Genomic DNA, 20365 nt, shown 5'->3' with positions numbered 1-20365 from the left:
GAGAGCTGGAGAACAGAAGCACTTCTGGGCAGAATTCTGTCAAACTGAGAATAAAACCAGAGCAAGAATTAGCCCGTTCTAGGGTGGAGGCAGAGCATGAGGAACAGCAGTGCTCAATGCGCGAGCAGGAGTTGGCCATGCAGAGAAGCGTGCCAGGGAGCAGAAACTCCGGTTAGAGACTGAACAGTGTACAATTGGGACCCAGACAGTATCTCATGTAGAAACAAGAGCTGTCTGGGTGACTGCAGCCCCTCCTCAGTGCGTCAAGGCCTTGATGTCAGGCCAGGGGGAAAAGCAGTATTCCCTGGAGGCAAGGCAGTTGGAGGACACCCCAATGATGCAAAGAGACCAAGTTCTCCGTTCTATTTACAGTCTTCGAGTTAGTTAAGAATCTTTGTCCTTTTCTTAGGATTCAGACAGTATTTGAGTCCTCCTTTCTGATAAACACTATAATATAATAAGATATTTCAAAGGGAATGCAACTTTGATTATGCTTTGAAGTGTTGAAAGAGGGGCCCAAAGTGACTTGCATCATGTCTGTAGTTTCACAAGAACTGCTAGTAGGAAATATTTCTATAATTTTTTTTTTTTTTTTTTAAATCCTTCAGTCCAGTCTCTCTTTTTGTTTTGTTTTGTTTTGTTGTTGTTGTTCTGCTGTTCAGTGCACAGACATTGCACTCCATCCCTGAACACACCTATGCATAAAGAATTTAAACAGTATTTTAAAAAGATAACCATTACTGTTTCAACATTCAAAGAGAGGCATTTCGAATTAAGCCTTTCTAAGCTATTGTGTTTGCTGATGGTAAAGTTTATCCTCTTGGCTATTTATGATTTTTATCAGCCATATTTTGATGTGCAGGTTTGTAAAGAGATGGAAATAAAATGTTTGCAATTTTACTTGTAAATGAGGAATATGTAGTGAATGACAATATTTTTAATTCAAGCAAGAAAATGAAATTTGTAGATGGAAAGAACTTAAATCCTTTCTAGTCCATTCCTCAGCAAATGTGGGGTGATGCATTTATTTAGTCCCGTAATACATCTCACATTCAGAGTCTCTAACTCCAACAGAAAAGTATTTTATATACAAATTTTTAAGGTGGTGGTAGAATTTTTTGTTTGTTTAATTACTAATACTCAGAACAAACCATTTGAGGTGGAACCTGCGCGCCGAGTCCTTGTCCCATATTTTCTGTCTTCCCTGTCGCACTGCTGGCCATATCCCTGCTCGCTAGCTGCCCGCCCACCAGCCATGAGTGTGTTGTGAGCGCAAGGCTGGTAGCGGGGCAAAGCTGCAGTGCGTTGGGCTGACCGCTCCCTCTGCTGGTCCATCAGCGCAGCCCCTGCTGGGTGCCAGCTCTTGGCCAGCAGGCCATCCTGGTCCGGTTTCCAGGTGAGTGTGGGCAGGTACCAGGCAGCGGCCAGTTACGCATCGCCTCTGCTGCCCACCCATTGGCCCTTTGTGCTCCCCCTCTCACTGTCCTCTCCCTGCTTTGCCCCTTCAGCCCTGCTGCACCTCCATATGCCCCCAGCGGGGTGCAACCCACTCCCAGCGCTGTGCAGAGAACCAGTCCTTGGTCGGAGTGCTCAGCTCTCCAACAGCCTGGCCGGCAGGCTCCTTCCTTCCCCCATTGCCTCTGGCTGGGCCGGTGCCCCAGGAAAGCCCAAGACTCTCCGGCTCGGGGCGTTGGCCAGGAGGAGCCGAGCCCTGCATTTGCCAAAGCCCCGCACAGCGCTGGTATGTGGAAGCCTCTCCACCCCTCAGCTAAGTTCTGGAGTGTGTGTGTGTGTGTGTGTGTGTGTGTGTGTGTGTGAAAGCAATTTCCAGCCTGTTTGTGCCCCAACTCTGCAGGTTCCACAGCAGCCCCCCAGGCAGGGACTTAGCACCCTCTTCACCTGCCTGCCCCCCCCTCCCGGGTCCTGCTCCCAGGGAGAGTGGGGTTGCTCCATCCTCTAGACACCCTCCCCTGCTGAGCCACCTCCCTGGCCAGGTTCACTGAAGCCCCTGCAGTCATGTTCCCTGGGCCCTGGTGCACAATGCATCCAATGCGGCTTAACCCTTCCTGCCCACGCTGTAGCCGGGGGACAAGCGGTGGCTGGGTTATATCGGTGGCCAGCAGCAGCCTGGAGGTGTTAGCTGTCTTTTGACACTGTGTGGGCAGAAAGAAGGAGCTGCTTCCAGCCACAGGGGAGTGGGGACGGGGAGGAAAGAGATGAGGTCTGCAAAGACATGGGCCAGGTCATCCCTTCTCTTCCCCCCCCCCCCCGAGCAGGGAGAGGAGGGTCGGTCGGTCATACACACCCCCCCTCTGTGTGAGAGAGGTGTACGGGAGTGTGTGTGTGTGTGTGTGTGTGTGATCTCTCCCCGTGTGAGCCCTAAAGCCTTAAACATAAGCAGGTAAATAAAAAGAATCCAACTACATAGTATTTCTTTTATTACAGGGGCTCAGTCAACTTGATGTTAATTGGAACATTTGTACTGCATAGTTCTGATTGCCTTTGAACTCGCTTGAATACGAGTAATTTTACCGGGTGCTCGTATTCCGCATAGGGAAATATAGTCACCCTAGCCATGATTTCGTTGCTCTTTTAGGCTGTGCGAGATTAAAGCGAGTGTGGGTATGCCTACCCGGGCTGCAGTCACACCTCTGATTGCAGGATAGACATCCTCAGTCACTTTTCAGAGTTTCCCGTTATGACTGTCCTGTTTTTCTGCTTTTAGATAACTATCCTAACCAACTGATTTCAACAAAATAGTCAATACAACCTGATCCATTATATCCATTGTGTTTATTGTTCAACTTTTTGGCTGTGAAATGGCTACAAGCTCCTGGAAAAAGTTGAGTTTAGTCACTGCCTAAAAAATGACACACAAAGTTGGATAATACATTTTAGATGTGGAATAAGAGAGCTGGGAGGACATTAATTGCAACCAACACAAATGCAGTCCTGCCACTAGATGGTGTACATAATACAAGCAAAATGAGTACAGAGAGTGTTATGTGTACACAAAGTATTGTCTAGTCTTGTCTAGAGCAGGTGTCGGCAACCTTTCAGAAGTGGTGTGCCGAGTCTTCAGTTATTCACTCTATTTTAAGGTTTTGTGTGCCAGTAATACATTTTAATGCTTTTAGAAAGTCTCTTTATATAAGTCTATAATATATAACTAAACTATTGTTGTATGTAAAGTAAAGTTTTTAAAAATGTGTAAGAAGCTTCATTTAAAATTAAATTAAAATGCAGAGCCCCCCGGAGTGGTGGCCAGGACCCGGGCAGTGTGAGTGCCACTGAAAATCAGCTCGCGTGCCGCCTTTGGCATGCGTGCCATATGTTCCCTACCCCGGTCTAGATAGTGAAGTTGGAAGAGGTGCCCTGAAAGATATTGTCAGGAACTTGAGAAAAATACCAGGCTAGTGAAACCTTGAATCTTAGCTCCCCATTAGTAACTGATGAATTGCCAGAATACCTGATGGCACACTGGATAAGGTCTAAATGTAACTGATGTGGGAGGAGAACAAAAAAAGACACGCTCTAGGCACTGGCAGAATCACTTTAATAATGCCTTTCTTTCTTTGGCTTAAGTCTGCTTCTTCATTCTGTTTTAATGTCTAGGACAGCTACACAGTTGTAAATCTGAGCAGTTGGACTCAACCCCTGCCAGCTCGACACTGAAACTCTGGAGCTCAGTACAGTTGCAAAGGGTGGATTCTATGCCAGACACCTTGGCATCCTGAAATAAATGTGGTCCCACCTCGGGGGAGGTGGGGGGGGGGAAAGACAATTGTATATATGCCTGTATCTGTGCACAATCTGCTAAAAGACTTGGGGGTGGGGCTTATACCTCGCAATCCTGGGACTCCTGGGTCTGTGTGTCAATTTGGGCTTTCTTAATTTGCACTAAAATAGTCTAGTCCGCTTATAATAAACTGAGTGCAGTGCCCCTCTGGCCAAATTTCCAGCTCACCCCCAATGTGTGCCTCCACATTTACTGTGCCAGTGGCTCTCCACCTGGGAGGGAGGGCCTTCTCTGCTGGGCAGAGAGAGATCGTTAGTCTCTTGCATCTTACCCAATCTTCCTAATAGTTACTAATTACTTTCTATTGGGATATGCAGCCTTCTTGTTTGACTTGGAAGCAACAAGGTAAATGAAGCGACAGGGGCCCTCCATTGCATTCCGAATGACTTCTTATTCCAGAAAAAGGCTTCTCTTCCCCCAAATACCACGAATATTTTTGAAAGTTCCAGCATGATTTAATTCCTTCCTCATCTATCAGCAGAAAACATCTACTACTTTTTATTTTTAACATTCTCTACAACAATAGAAAACCAAGACAGAAAGTTGCTTTGGTATTTATTGTATAAAACATAATGTACAGTATATTACAGAAATTAAGAAAATACAATCTGTTCTCTAATGAATGCATCTTCTTGAACTTCAAAAGCTCACTTGCAGCACAATATATTAACTAAAAATATATATATATACTTTGTCAGCCAACGGCTCAACTGATACATTTTGTGAGTCACAACACTAAGTCAAGTAAAGTTCCTAGGCTCCTGCTCCACAAATCAGATAATTTTCTTGACAAATATTCAGGTTCTGGGTTTATCGTTTTTCTTTCCCTTCTTCCTGTAAAAGAAAAGAGTAACACTTAGTAGTCTTGTCTAATGCCTTCCATCCAGGATGATCACAGTCCTTCTGTGCAAAAATCCTAGAGGTAAATTGAAAATCTAGGGATTGCCTTTTCCCATCCCAGTACAGAGAGAGTCTCAATGAGGATGCAGCCTAAATGGACCAGAGTCTTAGAGAGCAGTGAGGACTTCCTTTTAATGGTCTCTGGCCCCATCTGCCCTCACTCACGCAGCAATGTGACTGAGTCTCGGGAGTGTTCTATGACCATCCAAAGGTGAGAATCTGCTTTAAGCTGCATTGATGCTGCACGCCTTTTTGCTGATAATATTCCACAGTTCTTAGGTGAAGCCCTCATCATGTCTCCTACTCTATGGCCATCTACTTTCTGTACCAGGTCCTTTGCCCGCATGGATTTTTTTGCCAAATGGAGAAGGGTAGCGCCACTGAAAGGTGAGCCCATATAGAGCCTCTTCACCCTCTGAAGTTCTGCTGGCTCTTTAACAGAACACAGCAACGCTGTGCAGGCTTGAGAGGAAGCGTAGTAAAATAAACTGCTCCTTCAGTGTCAGTTGGATGTTTCAAGTGGGGGCTGCTAGAATTACCTAAATTAGAATTAAGCCAGTGCAGTGGGGTCAACACCCCCAGCTCTTGAGGCAAATGCTACTGCACGGTGCAAGAACAGAAGTAGTTAGAGCTTCCTGTTTTGTACCAGCTCTCGGGTGCTAGCAGTGGATTCCTTTAACACAATGGGAGGAGACTGGCTCCCTGCTGCATGAGTTCCTCACTCTGAGTCACTGATGCATGCTGGCCCCTGCGATTTTTGTGAAATTTTGGTCCAAAACTGAGGAATATTCAATACCAATCAATGATTAAAAAATGGAGTAGTTCTTACTTGATGAGCTGCTGGAAAATATTTCTTATCTGGCTTGCATTGGGATCCAAGCATATTTGTCTGCCACTTTTCAAGTTTACTCTGGAAAAAAATAAATTAAAAACCCATGAGAGAAGTGTTTGGAAATGATCCCCTTAAATTTATTTTTTGATACTAGATTTGAATCTCACATTATTTCCACATTTTCACACGAGGCAGATGCAGGGAGAATTTCTATCGTCTTCAACTGGTTAGGACTAAACAGAATCTTATCTGTAGTTCGAAGGCATGAGCATCTCCCACCGTTCATCGTTAATTCTGCAAATACAGAAAAATAGCTCCATCCGTTAAAATGTCAGTAAGTAAATGAGGCACATTTGGTAAGCACATCAATTCAACGTACAAATGTCATTTTAAATTCTTCCTAGTTCAAGTTTCAAACATTCTCTTAGGACCAGCTGTCTGTGCTGTTAAAACAGCAGCTGTGCAGCAGTCAAAATAGACTATGAAAACAAGTCAAAGGGACCTACCGTGTGAAGAAGTTAGAGCAACGACTGCAAGTGCGACAACGAGCTTGTACACCATCCTTCTGCAAGATCTTCCTTCCTCTTCTGGTCAAGTTTCTTTGCGTTGTCAAACCTAAAGCTCATACTGGTGTACCACAGAGCCCAGCAGCTTAAATATGCTGTGATAGTAGTTGGGCTGTGACATCAGATGCTAAATTTGAACAGTAATGGAGAAATTTTGAACATGTTCATGTGGAATGTTTATTTTTTTTATCAACCAGTGATTCATGGATGGAAAAAATCTTAAAAATACATTTAATACCACAGGTACGATTCGGCATAGGCGGTTGAGGATTAGGCAGGTGGTTTCCAAACTGTCTGTGGATTGTCATTGGTCTGTGATGCATTTGCTGTTTGCATGAAGTGGGCTCATGCTCATTAACTATAAAATTGAATTAAAGGCAGCTAAAAATATATTAAACATGTTTCTACTGCTGTTCCATGTAATTTGATTTTTATAGCTGCTGTACAGATGTTATGAAGACACCTAGTTTATTGTGGGTACAGAGGCTTTCATTAAGAACATGAAACTGGCTGATCTGGAAGTCATTCAGCTTCTGCGTGAGCGTCCAAAAAGAACGATGTCCCAGGTGTAAAACACCATTATCTGAGCTCCATCCCACAGTCACTGGACTCTGGAACAAGCTGGGCGTGCACTTCCCCAAACCCAGCTCTCAGACAAGGAGGATCAAAGGATGGTGACTTCAATTTTATTGTAGGCAACCAGATGGGATGCTTCTCTCAATGCTAATAGTGTATATTTTCTGAATCCTGCTTTCAGTGCTTTAAATAGATTTTGTCCAACCCTGTAACGGCCCAGCCCTATCGTGTTTCTGCAGTAAGGTAGACTAGAAGATAGCCTCCGGAGAGAAGCCTGTAGGTTAGGCTTGCTAGGGATGCTGGGGTAGAGAGCCAGAGGACGTAAGCCAGCACCGCTACCTTCCCTCCAAAGCGGGGGGGAGAGGAGAGGAAGCAAGATCTGCCGTAGGGTCCTGCTGAGGGTAGGTCTACACAACAACTAGATATCTGCAGCTGGCCTGTGCCAGGTAGCTTGGGCTGTGGGGCTGTTTCATTGCTGTGTAGACTTCTTGGCTTGGAGACTGAGTTCTGGGATCCTCCCACCCTGTGGGCTCCTTGAGCGCAGGCTCCAGCCCGAGCCCAGAAGTCTACACCAGGAGGAGACAACACCAAGGCCCAAGTTGGGTGGCCAACCGGAACCCCCCTCCAGCGCCACGCCCGTGCCGCACCCCCACCGCGCGCCAGAACCCCCCCCAGCCCCGAGCCCCCCGCGCCCCCCCCCCGGGCCCTCCCCCACCCCCCCCGTGGAATGCCGCGCCGCACTCCCCCTCGCCGCCCCTCACCAGGTGCCGCCCCAAGCATGTGCTTGGGTGCCTGGTGCCTGGAGCCGGCCCTGCATAAAACTCAGCACTGTCTTGAAAAAGGAACTTCCCTTTTTCCATTGTCCAGAACTTGGCATCAAGTTTTGTGGGCTTAGTGTTATGGCAGAGGTGAACATTAAGGAGTACCAGTCTTCATCTCATTCCTCTTTGACCCTTTTGAAATTTCAGACATCATTACCATAGCCTCAACACAAAATCTGAAATGAATGCATTGCCAGAATTTGTAAATCGCACCACTGAAACCTAGTTACAATTCTACTAAATACTGTGATTTGGCTGATCATTTAAACCTTCATCCTGTGACTTGTGTTGCCTAACTTCCAAACGGTCTAAATTTCAGGCAGAACGTGCCTTCAGATTTCTGTAATCTAAAGGCTCTTTTATTGAAATACATGATGCACCTTCCTAGCAGACAATTGCACAGAAGATATGCAGATTTTGCACTGTTGGAGCAGTAGTTATGCTGTATTAGTCACATTATTTTCATCTGCCTTCTAAACAGGAGTGGTTTTCAATTGTGGGGGCAACTGATGAGGGACCTTGAAGTACTCAGCCGGGGGAGATCTTCTGAAATTGAGTCCTGCTCCGAACTCTTACTTCCCACTGCACTAAGAGATCAGTTTTCCCTTTGTGAACATCCATGTGCAAAGCTAGAGGTTCTCAGAAGTGACCAGGAATTTTCAACTTCGCTAGTTCCTGTATCTGTTCATTTCCATGGGGCTAGCTACATGACTCTGAAAGGATGCTGACCCACTGTTATCCTATGTTGGTAAGTATTTTGCCTTATCTGCTGTAGTAATTTTAATTTTAGGCTCTCTACGTCTAAACCAAAAGCTTGTTGGGAGACGGAAGAGCCCTTGCTAGCCTTTATTTTAATATGAGCCTGTAACGGAGCACATGACCCTTTAAGGGCCAGCCGTGAGCTGCAATCAGAATCACCTGCATATAATCAAGGAAGCTCCCTGCTCCACCCAACAGGCTACTCTATTTAAGGTGAGGAAACTAACTGGGGAGACCAGAAGCTGCACAACTGGCAAGGAAGGGTGATCCTAGCTACCTGGAGATTGATCTGACCAGACCCAGAGCCTTTTTCTTTTGAACTTCTGGTTTACCCAGAACATAAGACCTGGGCTTGGAGGTAAGGACTTTAAATTGTTGTTCAAGTGCTTCTTTATGGGACTTTGTTAAAAGGGAAACTGACTTCTTCTGTTAATTAAGGTGTTTGGTTTCTCCTTGCCCTGATCAAAGCAAGCTGCCATATGGGGCGCAGTAAGGCAAGGCGTACTTGCATGTGCATCTTTTTACAGAGTCCCCTCCATCGAAGTCTTTTTCTCCCTGCAGGATCCCACCATGTTTTACCTCTGCAGCCGACTGATGTACAAATTCGGCCTTGGGGGGTCACTTTGCCCAACGCTAAGATGAAGGCATCATTTCTGGGGTGAAATTTGGCAGCTGTATAACTGCACAGAAACATCATATGCCATGGTTTAGAGCGGGGATTTAGGAACGCTGTATACGCACAACTGATACAATAGGGCCGGGGCGTTTATGTGGGCAGAACCTGAATGAGCGTTTGGACAAGGCACTGTAATTAACAGCCCCAGTCCTTACCTAAAAAGGGCAACTGGAGCATTAATGAAAACAAATGAGCAGAACTTCTTTCTTCTGGAAAACAGCACCTCCTCGGCACAGTGTCTGCTGATACCACAGTGAAGCATCTCTTTTAAAAAATAAAAAAAAATTGATTATCAACCACTTCCCGGTTTCCTTACTTGTTCCCTGCAGTTCTCCCATCCAGACAGAGCTATGGCTATGGAGCAAGAGTTCTGCTTGGTAACAAGACCTGTTGCACAAGTCAACAGAGTTGCAGGTCATTTCGATGCTTCTTTCAAAGTTTCCTCTTTCCTCCTAGGAGGATTAAGGTCTTGTTAAGTTTGTGCCGTCAGGCAGATTGCTGGTAGCCTATGCCTTTATGAATGGAATTTCTGCTGAAATCTCAAATATGAATTCTAGTTACACAGTGGAGGAGGCTGGAGATTATTCTGGATATGAATGTGTTTGTTTTTTTTTTATGCAATCTCTGAAGTACAATTGTTTTTAAGCGTCATCCTTTAGTGGTTAACACTTCTGAAGGTTAAACTTCCTCTACTACTGCTAGTTCATGGGTTTTCCAGTAGATCATGTCAACTATAATTAGTGAAAATGTACATGCAGTGCTTCGTGACAGACAAGGCAAATGTGCCCCTCTCTCAATTTCCATTTCCTCTTCCGGTTCCCCGATCCTCAAATCGTAAATGTCTGTTCAATTCCCTTTGCAAGATTTTTAACACCCCCTAAAACACCTGGAAGCTTGCCTCGCCGGCCCATGATAGTCGAAATGGCCAGGCTCCTACAAATCATTAGGCATGTGCTTAGCTCTAAGCATTTCCATTTTCAGTTTGGGAGATGTGCAGAAATCTGGGAGAACAGATATTCATGTGTGTTTGTGTTTTCCTCTTCGGTAAGTGGAATGTTTTATTTTGGGAGATATAGGGAGAACATAAGGCTAAAAGGTGGGATTCTGGCTCCACTGAAGTCAATTGGAAAAACTCCCATTGAATTCAAATGGCTCAAGGATTTCACCCAAATTTTGGGGGGCGGAAAAGAGCAATCCGAATTGTGTAAAAACCAGGAGGACAGATTTGTTTTCTCCATAAGGGTGTATGGAAGAGTCTGTGTTTTGGGTGGATGTCTCCTTGCTCATGAAAAGGGGTGGGCAGCCATATTTCCATGTCACTAATTGCACCTCTGTATTCTGTAGATTCCTGTCTCTAATGGAGCACATGCAGCCCACATTGAAACACCTGGAACAGCAGCCAGGCAACCAGGGAAGAGCTTAAAAAGAAGACTCCTACTCAGTGGGGAGGGGGATGGAGGGAGGGAGGGAGCAGATGTGCTCACTGCAATCAAAACAGCTAGCCAGGGACTGGGGAAAAACTGGTGCCTAGTAGATCTCCTAGAGGAAATGGAAGAGTTTATATTTATGTTGTTTCATTTGTCTGGTTGTTTGAGTGCCCTGGAAGGGGTAGAACTGTAAGCGACGTAGCTGGAGGGCTAAGATTCTGCAACCTAGAAGGGTTGGAGGCTAACCAGCTGAGAAACCGAGGCCAGGTGGCTGTTTCATCCCCCAGTGCTGCAAGGAAGTGCTAGAACATGTAGTGGCGCATGCAGGCAGCTGATAGGCTCCTTGCATGGAGGGGAAATTGAAACCTGTGAGTACTAACTGACACCCCACCCACTTTGGTTCATCAGGAAAGATGGAGCAACAGACCCAGATCTTGCTCCTGCAATTGAAGGAGGGAGCCTGCAGAAATAGCAAGAGGCACAATTTGCTGCTCAGTAGTAGTTGCAGAAGGCCTACTTCCAGCAACAGGAGTGGTTGCGGAAGCAGCTGGGTCGATGGCTCCTGGGATTTTGGCTGGTGTTGGGGAGGTTTGCTTGGGGCAGCTGGTCCCTAGCCTGGTGTTCCCTGCAACTTTTGCCAGGCTGAACCCTTCCTGCAGGGAGTAGAGCACAAACCTGGTTAGTGTCTTCGAGGTTTTGGGACCTTGCTCTCCAGTGGTTATGCCCAGAGACTAATTTCCTAGAGAAAACCTAGGATCACTTGGTCCATGAGCACTTCTTGAAGGTGATTCCAGCCAGCCTCCGTGGGTGAGGTGATCAAGAGGGTACACGCCTTTTTGGAGGCTGAAGGAGCCAGGTGGCATGGTGGAGTAGGAGGGGAAGACTGGAAGAGGGGATCCCCCAAGCTCAGGAGTTGCAGGGAAGCTCTTCAGGAGAGAGTACTGAGTAGCCCAAAATGGGAATGCACAGTAGCTGCCAGGGCTTTGGTCAGTCCTACGATTTCACAGAATCACTTTTGGGGACAGCTGAGGAAGTCCAATGGTGCACTTCAGGGTTCAGCAGGCCTGGGCATATCTAGTGTGAATGCCCAATAATGAAGTGCAATTAGCTGGGCTACTAGTCTAGCCAAGTTTGTAGCCTGGGGTCCTCTCTGAACGGCACCAGGACTCCGCCATATGTGGTACCAGTGAGGCTGGAAGGAGTGTCAGTGGAAGGCCCTGTGGACTTTGGATTTTGGCAAAGAAGATGGACGGGCAGCTCCCTGAACACATCTCGTGTGCATGGGGAAATGCTGCGGGTCTACCCCCCATAGGGGGGGAGGTGGGGGATACAAGGATGGAGAGTTCAGCTATGTGCTGGGGTAGTAAGAGATGTTCTGTGACTGGTGACCTTGGTAAGAGACTGGTGCGGTATCCCAGCCCTGAGTGGGAAGAGATCGGCAACAACCTGAACCTGGAGCAACTTAGGATGGGGAAAGCCAATGGTGGTTTGGAAAAGGAATGTGGGGAACAGGACATTTGAGTTGAGACAGCTATGAGGAGATGAGGGGAAGCTTTCTTCTCCTTTTCAGAGCTCACAGGGATAGCTTGAAAAGCTGTTGATGAGAGCTGGAGAACAGAAGCACTTCTGGGCAGAATTCTGTCAAACTGAGAATAAAACCAGAGCAAGAATTAGCCCGTTCTAGGGTGGAGGCAGAGCATAAGGAACAGCAGTGCTCAATGCGCGAGCAGGAGTTGGCCATGCAGAGAAGGGTGCCAGGGAGCAGAAACTCCTGTTAGAGACTGAACAGTGTGTAATTGGGCCCCAGACAATATCTCATGTAGAAACAAGAGCTGTCTGGGTGACTGCAGCCCCTCCTCAGCGTGTCAAGGCTTTGGTGTCAGGCCAGGGGAAAAAGCAGTGTTCCCTGGAGGCAGGGCAGTCGGAGGACACCCCAATAATGCAAAGAGACCAAGTTCTCCGTTCTATTTACAGTCTTTATGAGTTAGTTAAGAATCTTTGTCCTTTTCTTAGGATTCAGACAGTATTTGAGTCCTCCATGCTGGTAAACACTATAATATAATAAGATAATTCAAAGGGAATGCAACTTTGATTATGCTTTGAAGTGTTGAAAGAGGGGTCCAAAGAGACTTGCATCATTTCTGTAGTTTCACAAGAACTGCTAGTAGGAAGTATTTCTATAATTTTTTTTTTTTTAAATCCTTCAGTCCAGTCATTTTGTTGTTGTTGTTGTTCTGCTGTTCAGTGCACAGACACTGCCCTCCATCCCTGAACACACCTATGCATAAAGAATTTAAACAGTATTTTAAAAGGATAACCATTACTGTTTCAACATTCGAAGAGAGGCATTTCGAATTAAGCCTTTCTAAGCTATTGTGTTTGCTGATGGTAAAGTTTATCCTCTTGGCTATTTATGATTTTTATCAGTCATATTTTGATGTGCAGGTTTGTAAAGAGATGGAAATACGTTTGCAATTTTACTTGTAAATGAGGAATATGTAGTGAATGACAATATTTTTAATTCAAGCAAGAAAATGAAATTTGTAGATGGAAAGAACTTAAATCCTTTCTAGTCCATCCCTCAGCAAATGTGGGGTGATGCATTTATTTAGTCCCATAATACATCTCACATTCAGAGTCTCTAACTCCAACAGAAAAGTATTTTAGATACAAATTTTTAAGGTGGTGGTAGGAATTTTTGTTTGTTTGTTTAATGACTAATACTCAGAAAGAACAAACCCATTTGAGAGCCCCAAACATGCCCCACACCACAGTGACACAAGTACCCCAGTGACATTACCACCTTGCTAGCCATTCTGAGAGCAGATCTCTCACGTTTCCTCTCTCAGGTTGAAACCTGCCACTCAGCGGTTGCGACGCTGCATAACTCAGGCTTCGTTAGCTACAGAAAAGCGGGGAAGAGTGAGCGTCGGTGGTGGAAAGTCTGGTGCCAAATTTAAACTTCAGTGGAAACGGGGAAATTCTGGACCAGGTGAGTGGCTGCTTAATGAATGTTGCAGAGGCTGTCATGTGGCCTCTCTTTCCCGACAGGTTTTGATTTTGTATTTGAAAATAACACTTTAGCTGAGACAAGTTTTTTGTTCTTTCACCCCACCCCCACTTTCATTTTAGTGGGAGGCAATGTGGTTCAATGGGTAAAGCACTGGCTTGGGACTCAGAAGCCCTGGATTCTCTTCATGGCTCTGCAACTGCTCTGCTGTGTGCCCTTGGGGAAGTCACCTTGCCCCGTGCCTCAGTTTCCCCATCTGTAAATTGTGTGTGTGTGGGGGGGAGGTAATGAGACTTATTAACACTTTGTGGTAGCACTTAAGATGTATGTCTACACTGCGTACTAATCCCAGGTTGTCACAGGTTTGAGCCCAAGACTCCCTCCCATCCACACATTTCAGCCTGATTCAGGTCAGCAAGCACTCAAGCCCTGGGTCCTAGCATCCTGCTAGTGGGGTGGGTCACAGCCCGAGTGCTGCTGTGACTTGGGTTCAAGCCCTGTCATTTTGCAGTGTGGACACAGCTCAGATCACAGACTGGAGTCACAAGGTCTGTGTCATGCAGTATGGGCGCATTAGCATGGCTATGAGACCGGGTCCAGCAACTGAAAGCCCAGGTTTACAGTGCACTGTTCATACAGGCCGATACAATATTCATACAGGCCGAAGTCCCATTGTGGTAGGCACTGTACACACAGATAGAAAATGACGGTCCTTTACAAAGGAAAGTTCTCTTTGGGTCAAGTGCTTTGAGATCTGTGGTCAGAGACACATAACTGTTGATAGTGGTGGTCAGGTACTGGACAAATTTCCCTGTGCTCCTTGTTCAAATCCGTCCTGATCTAAAGCACCCTGCCAAGCTAATTCAAGGACTCATGGATTGTAAACTCTTTGAGACCGGGACTAGCACTTTCTATGTGTTTGTACAGCACCTTGCACGATGAGGCCACAATCTGATTGGCCTGTCAGCATTCTTGCAATGCAGATATTAATTAACACTTAATGTGGGCTGTAAGCTGTCTTCCATGTGCTTGTGACGAGGGGGAAAATTATTAAAATATTAACTTTAATCCATTCAAGGAGATGTTGGTGTCTCTCAATGCTGTTTATCAATTTTACTTAACAGTACTAATGGTCTTTGCACAATGTAGACTTACTGTTAGCCAGGGGAGTGCTTGTAAGTGTTTTTTGTAAATCATTTGGCTCGCATGAGCTGTGGTTAACACCCCCATTTTGGTGACATTTCCTGTGGCGCTTGTTGCAGGTTGATGGGCTTTCCACCAGCTCCTGAAGCTTCATTTAGACACCGAATGCAGGAAATGGTTGACAAGATACTAATAAAAATAAATAAAGGAGCCGATAGTTTGATTTGCCTTGCCAAATACAGACCAACATTTCAAATGCTCTACCCATTATGGGCCAGTGATTTCAAAGGGCTTTGGATCAGACCCTATGTATCTACTGGACACTCCTCCAAAAAAACCACCCAAACCCTATCTTCACCTCTCGAGATACTGCTCCATGCCAATGTCCTGGAAGGTACGTATCCATTCTGGGGAGGGCATCATTGCCAGCGATGTTTATGTGCATTTGCATCCTAGCCATTAACCTCCACCCTGTCACATACCTGAATGGAGGAAGCCAGACTTCATGGTCTGGGGCTGGAAATCTGGCAAAAAGTGCTGGCCCACCAGAAGACTACTGCTACTGATAATACAGAGCATATAGGCATCACATACCCAGCAATGTCTATATTTCACAATAGGAGGTGCAGGCTGGCCATTTCTGTTATCTAGTGCACATGTTCATGACACTTTTCCTTGGCTCTCCGTTCCCTACACAATTACTGGTACAAGGCCATTGGTTAATGGCACACTTGAGGTTTTCATACACTAAAGACAAATAAATCCTGCCCAGTCACTAACTCCTCTTTTCCTGTCTTAATTAGTTCAAGGCCAGTGCACCTTGCGCCTGCGTGCCCCCGCCCCCATGGCAGCTTGAGCTAACCCCACCCGCCGCGGCAGCTAACCCACCCTCCCCCCACCCAGGGAGCCCCCCCTTGCAGCAGCTACCCCTCCCTTGCAAGACCCCCCTCCATGGCAGCTAACCCTGCCCGGGGAGCCCCCCCCCGCGGCAGCTAACCCCGTCTGCCCCTGCAGCAGCTAACCTCGCCCGGGGACCCGCCCCAGCTCTCCTCTGCTGAGCACGCCGGCGCTGCTCTAATTCTCCTCCTCTCCCAGGCTTGCGGCGCCGATTGGAAGAGACTTAGAGCGGGGGCTGTGTGCTCAGCAGAGGAGGCCCTGAATTAGTTCACCTTTTTTTAACACCACTTATCATACCTCGCTAATAGTTTATCAAAAATATGTCCCCCCAGAAGCTATCAGGGCAGCAATTAGGCACAATTCCACAGGTTTACTTCACAACCTTTTATACCTTTATCTGGATTTGAAGAGTTTGTGTGTGTTCAGTTTTTCTGCTCATAACTAATTCATCTTTAGGTACCATCCATCCAGCTTCCTTCTGCTCTACTTTCTGATCTTAGAGACTCCTTTAAGCCTTAGTACTCCATTGCATCACAAGCAGTTCCCCTTAGTCTACTGGGCAGTGATCTTTCCAGTCACCTATGGGCTCCTCTGCAGACCAGAGTAGCTGGAGCAGGGAGAGTTCTAGCCATATCCTCATCTCAAACACACCCATCAAACCCTGGGCAGAGGTCCTGGAACAATTTTTCTAGTGGAGGTGCTGAGAGCCATTGAACCAAACTGCAAACCTGGTATATAATGGAAACCACTTCAAGCCATGGGGTGTGCAGCACCCCTACTTCCAGCATCTCTGACCCTGGGGCCTGTGTCTGCATGCTCTGTCCTGGGGCCTGGTAAGCCAACCCTATACTACTATGATATCCCCTCTGCAGTAACAGAATTCTTGGCTGGGAGGGATCTGGCCAAGTTTTTCATCACTTGGAGTGGCGTTGCGGGGCTAGAACACGGCCAAGTCGTGGACTAGGTGTTTGAAGGAGTTGGGAGTGCACTGACCTGAAGTTTCAGGGGTGAGAGATGAAAGGGAGCAACCACGAAGACTTGTGACAACTATCAACTTACTTCTGGCTTGTTGGGTCTGAAAACTTGTGGGGTTTCATTTATCAGGGCATTTCCAATTTCAGGGCAGGAAAGACAGGAGACTTGGGGTCCACACCATCACCGTTTGGGTTCACAATGAATAAACCTTGGCAAACAAACCAGACTGATTCCAAAGAGCTCCATTCTGCAGGAGGGAAGGGACTTTAAAGGTACAATATCCACGTACAATGACACAGATTTGTTCTGAACCAGCCTCCAAATCCAAAAGGAATATGGCTCTATTCACAGCCCAGGCTCCAATTCCTTGAGACTGGAAGCTTCCTGTTGATTAAAATTAATGCGAACAGCTAGATTTCCCTTAAAGCAGTGGTTCTTAACCTTTCCAGACTACTGTACCCCTTTCAGGAGTCTGATTTGTCTTGTGAACCCCCAAATTTCTCCTCACTTAAACTACTTGCTTACAAACTCCGACATAAATATACAAAAGTGTCACAGCAAACTATTACTGAAAAATGGCCTACTTTCTCATTTTTACCATCTATTCATAAAATCAATTGGAATATAAATATTGTACTTGTATTTCAGTACATATTATATGGAGCAGTATAAACAAGTCATTGTCTGAATGAAATTTTAGTTTGTACTGACTTCCCTACTGCTTTTTATGTAGTCTGTAATAAAACTTGGCAAATACCTAGATGAGTTGATGTACCCCCCTGGAAGACTGAGTACCCCCAGGGGTACACATACCCCTGGCTGAGAACTGTTGCCTTAAAGTAGTCTGAAACTGTTGCTTTCATCCTATATCCAGAATTCTCCTTAGAATACCTCTTTTAAAGCTTTTTTTTTTTTTTTTTGCTAATTTAATTAATGTGCCTCTTTCTCTTAATTATGTGCTTGTTAATTTTAAATCTACAATAGAACCTCAGAGTTATGAACGGGAATGGAGGTTGGCCGTAACTCTGAAATGTTCATAACTCTGAACAAAATGTTGTGGTGGTCCTTTCACAAATTTTTACAACTGAACATTGACTTAATACAGCTTGACCCTTTACTATGCAGAAGAAAAATGCTGTTTTCCCTTTTTTTTAAATAGTTTAACACAGTACTGTATTGTGTTTGGTGGGGGATGGAGGATCGGTCTCTGCTGCTGCCTGAGTGTTTACTTCTGGTTCCAAATGAGGGATGTGGTTGACTGGTCAGTTCATAACTCTGGTGTTTGTATCTCTCTGAGGTTCTACTGTACCGTCATTAGTCTCTTGTGCTATATACTGATTATACCCCAGACCTACCCTGAATGGCCTATTTGTCCTTAACATCTGAGCCAATGTCACATGGTCATCCTATGATCAATATCTGTCTGAGCACAGAAATGTACCTCCTGTGGTGCAAACGGCCTCTTGCTACATTCTGAATGGGGTAAGACTTCCCGGGTTTTTTCTTCACCCAACAACTCTGATCATGTGGGTCTATCACCTTCTCCTCTCTCTAAATGATTAGTAACTTTGCCATTTAAAAACTCTGATAGTTTATTCTACACTTGCTGCTGGTTCTCAGTCATTGCATTCTTTCTGTGTGACTCACCATTAGAACTGAGTGCATTATTGGTGGGGGGGGAATTGTGAGTTCAGAAGGGTTTTTCCCCCGTTTGCAAATTTTGAATGAGCAAGGCTTGATTCTTTCTGTTTGAGTGTGTTCTTATTTGTAACTGAGTGGTTTGCGTAAAAAAGTGTTAATCTATGGATTGCTGGCAGGTTGGTCACTATGGCTGAGAGTGTCAGAGCTGTCTAAGGGATTTGAGGCATTTGAATGGAAACTGGCATCCAAATCCTGTTGGCAGCTTTCACAGTCTCAGAAAGTGGGTATTTGCTCTTTGTGATTTTCTAGAGACCCCATGGGATTATTTACCCAAGTCACATGGCTTTGATTTTATTCTAATCTGATTGGCTGAGCTAAACTTTATCGCTTGGTATTCCTTTATTCTGTTTGAACTATCCACAAACAGGTTGGGATTGTTGCTGGTGTGTTCCCGATTAGCAGTTGCTTGACTAATCTTTTCTATGAATAAAAGAGAGAGAGAGCTTTTCATAATGGCCATGACAGTCCTTCTGGGGCACCTGCTCCTGGGGGTCTGCATTTGTGCTAGTATTTATACTGCTGGTTTGTGTTCTGCAAATATGCTGGCAAATAAAGTTGCACAAATGAATCTGTGTCCAAATGAATAAACAAGTAGCAAATACTGCGGAGATGTTGGTGTTTAAAACAGGGAGAGCTTGTCTCTGACAACTAAATTATTTTTATGTAAACGTAATATATCCTCGTAAGCTGCAGCCTGCCTCTACAGTCCAGAGCTCTGTCTTCTCAGACAGACAGGCCTAGGGTTGTGCATTTTCCCCCATCCTTCCATAGCTGTAGCACAGGGGTGGGTGAACTTTTTGGTCCGAGGGCCGCATCTGGGAATAGAAATCGTATGGCGAGCCATGAATGCTCACACAATTGGGGTTGGGATGTGGGATGGAGTGAGGGCTCTGGTTGGGGATGCAGGCTCCAGTGTGGGGCCAGAAATGAGGAGTTCAGGGTGTGGGGGTGGGGCTGGGCATGAGGGGTTGGAGGTGCAGGAGGAGGCTCCGGGCTGGGATCAAGGGGTTTGGAGTGCAGGAGGGGGATCAGGGCTGGGGCGCTGGCAGGGGCGCAGGCTCTGGCCTGCGCTTAGCTCAAGCAGCTTCCGGAAGCAGCGGCATATTTCCCCCTCTGGCGCCTACGCGGCGTGATGGCCAGGCAGCTCGGCACGTTGCCCCATCTGCGGGCGCCGCCCCTGCAGCTCTCATTGGCCGCACTTCCCGGCCAATAAGAGCTGCGGGGGCAGCGCTTGGGGTGGGGGCACCGTGCAGAGTGGAGTCCCCTGGCTGCCCCTACACGTAGGAGCCGGAGCTGGTCCATGCTGCTGCTTCCAGAAGCAGCGTGGAGCAGCCCCCGACCCTGCTCCCTGGCTGGAGTGCTGGAGCGGGGCAAGCCCCAGACCCCGCTCCCCAGCAGGAGCTCGAGGGCTGGCTGAAAATGGCTGGTGGGACAGATCTGGCCCACGGGCCCTAGTTTGCCCACCCCAGCTCTAGCAGCTGTTCCACGGATACCAGCAACGTCATTCTGCTGGGTCTAATCACAAGACTGTTCATAAATACTTTGTTGTATTTTTGCTAAAATGTTTGTTTTGCAACAAATCTAGCCCACAGCACAAGGCAAAATGGAAAGTTCTGCCCAGGTTTTTAGTGGTCATAGATCAAACACCAGAGTATAGCTGCTGGGGTTGTATTGTGATTGTGAGGAGTCCTGGATTGCTGGAAAGGTCAGGAAGTTTGATGCATCTGCTGAACTAGGAAATCACCAAGGCCAAAATCTTCATATCAGGATTTTGACCCTGTTATCCATAAATTGGGTTTCATTAATAGCTTCTTAGATTTTAAAGCCAGCAGGGATTGTTAGGAACATGTAGCCTGACCACCTAGACAACATAGGCAAGAGAATCTCCCCTCCCAATTTTGGCATTAAGCCACTCACTGCTCTCTGAGCCAGAGCCCATCTCTTAAGGGCACCCAGTCTTGATTTAGAGACTGCAAAGGATGGAGAATCCACCCCCAGGTCCCTAGGTAAATTGTTCCAATGGTTAATTACCCTCTCTGTAATCCCATAGTCACAGCGAGGCATGCTGGTTTAACACAGACACAGGGGTGATAAAGAAGGCAAAGTCCTTTGCTTTGTAAAAACAATTTCTCTAAAGCTGAAGGGGGGGAAGTTTTCTGAGGTTGGCTGAAACCAATAAAAATAAAATCCCTTCACCCTCGCTTTCTCTTTTGGTGAACGCTGCTTCAGTGTCTTTCCATTTCACACTTTCCGTCATGTCTGCTGTCCCCCCCTCCCTTTTCC

General features: G+C 46.2%; 1 protein-coding gene across 1 annotated transcript; it reads right to left on the bottom strand.

The window, feature by feature from the left end:
- Positions 1-4402: 4402 nt before the first annotated feature.
- LOC117882238 (C-X-C motif chemokine 6-like) lies at positions 4403-6170 on the bottom strand. The gene is made up of 4 exons (XM_034780328.1): positions 6038-6170; positions 5699-5825; positions 5529-5609; positions 4403-4633 (listed from the first exon to the last, which is right to left on the bottom strand). Exons 1-4 carry the CDS (start codon positions 6090-6092, stop codon positions 4597-4599), a joined length of 300 nt encoding a protein of 99 aa, XP_034636219.1. The 5' UTR covers positions 6093-6170; the 3' UTR covers positions 4403-4596.
- Positions 6171-20365: the final 14195 nt, after the last annotated feature.

Source organism: Trachemys scripta, chromosome 8, assembly GCF_013100865.1.
Source record: "Trachemys scripta elegans isolate TJP31775 chromosome 8, CAS_Tse_1.0, whole genome shotgun sequence".
Taxonomy (NCBI): Eukaryota; Metazoa; Chordata; order Testudines; family Emydidae; genus Trachemys; species Trachemys scripta.
Note: the sequence above shows the minus strand (reverse complement) of the source record. Positions and strands in the feature narration are given on the sequence as shown.

Coding starts and splice junctions, on each gene's coding strand:
- LOC117882238 (XM_034780328.1), bottom strand. CDS start 6,092: ATGGTGTACAAGCTCGTTGTCGCACTTGCAGTCGTTGCTCTAACTTCT. Junction 5,826..6,037: donor TGCTCTAACTTCTTCACACG/GTAGGTCCCTTT, acceptor CTGTATTTGCAG/AATTAACGATGAACGGTGGG. Junction 4,634..5,528: donor ATTTTCCAGCAGCTCATCAA/GTAAGAACTACT, acceptor TTTCTTTTACAG/GAAGAAGGGAAAGAAAAACG.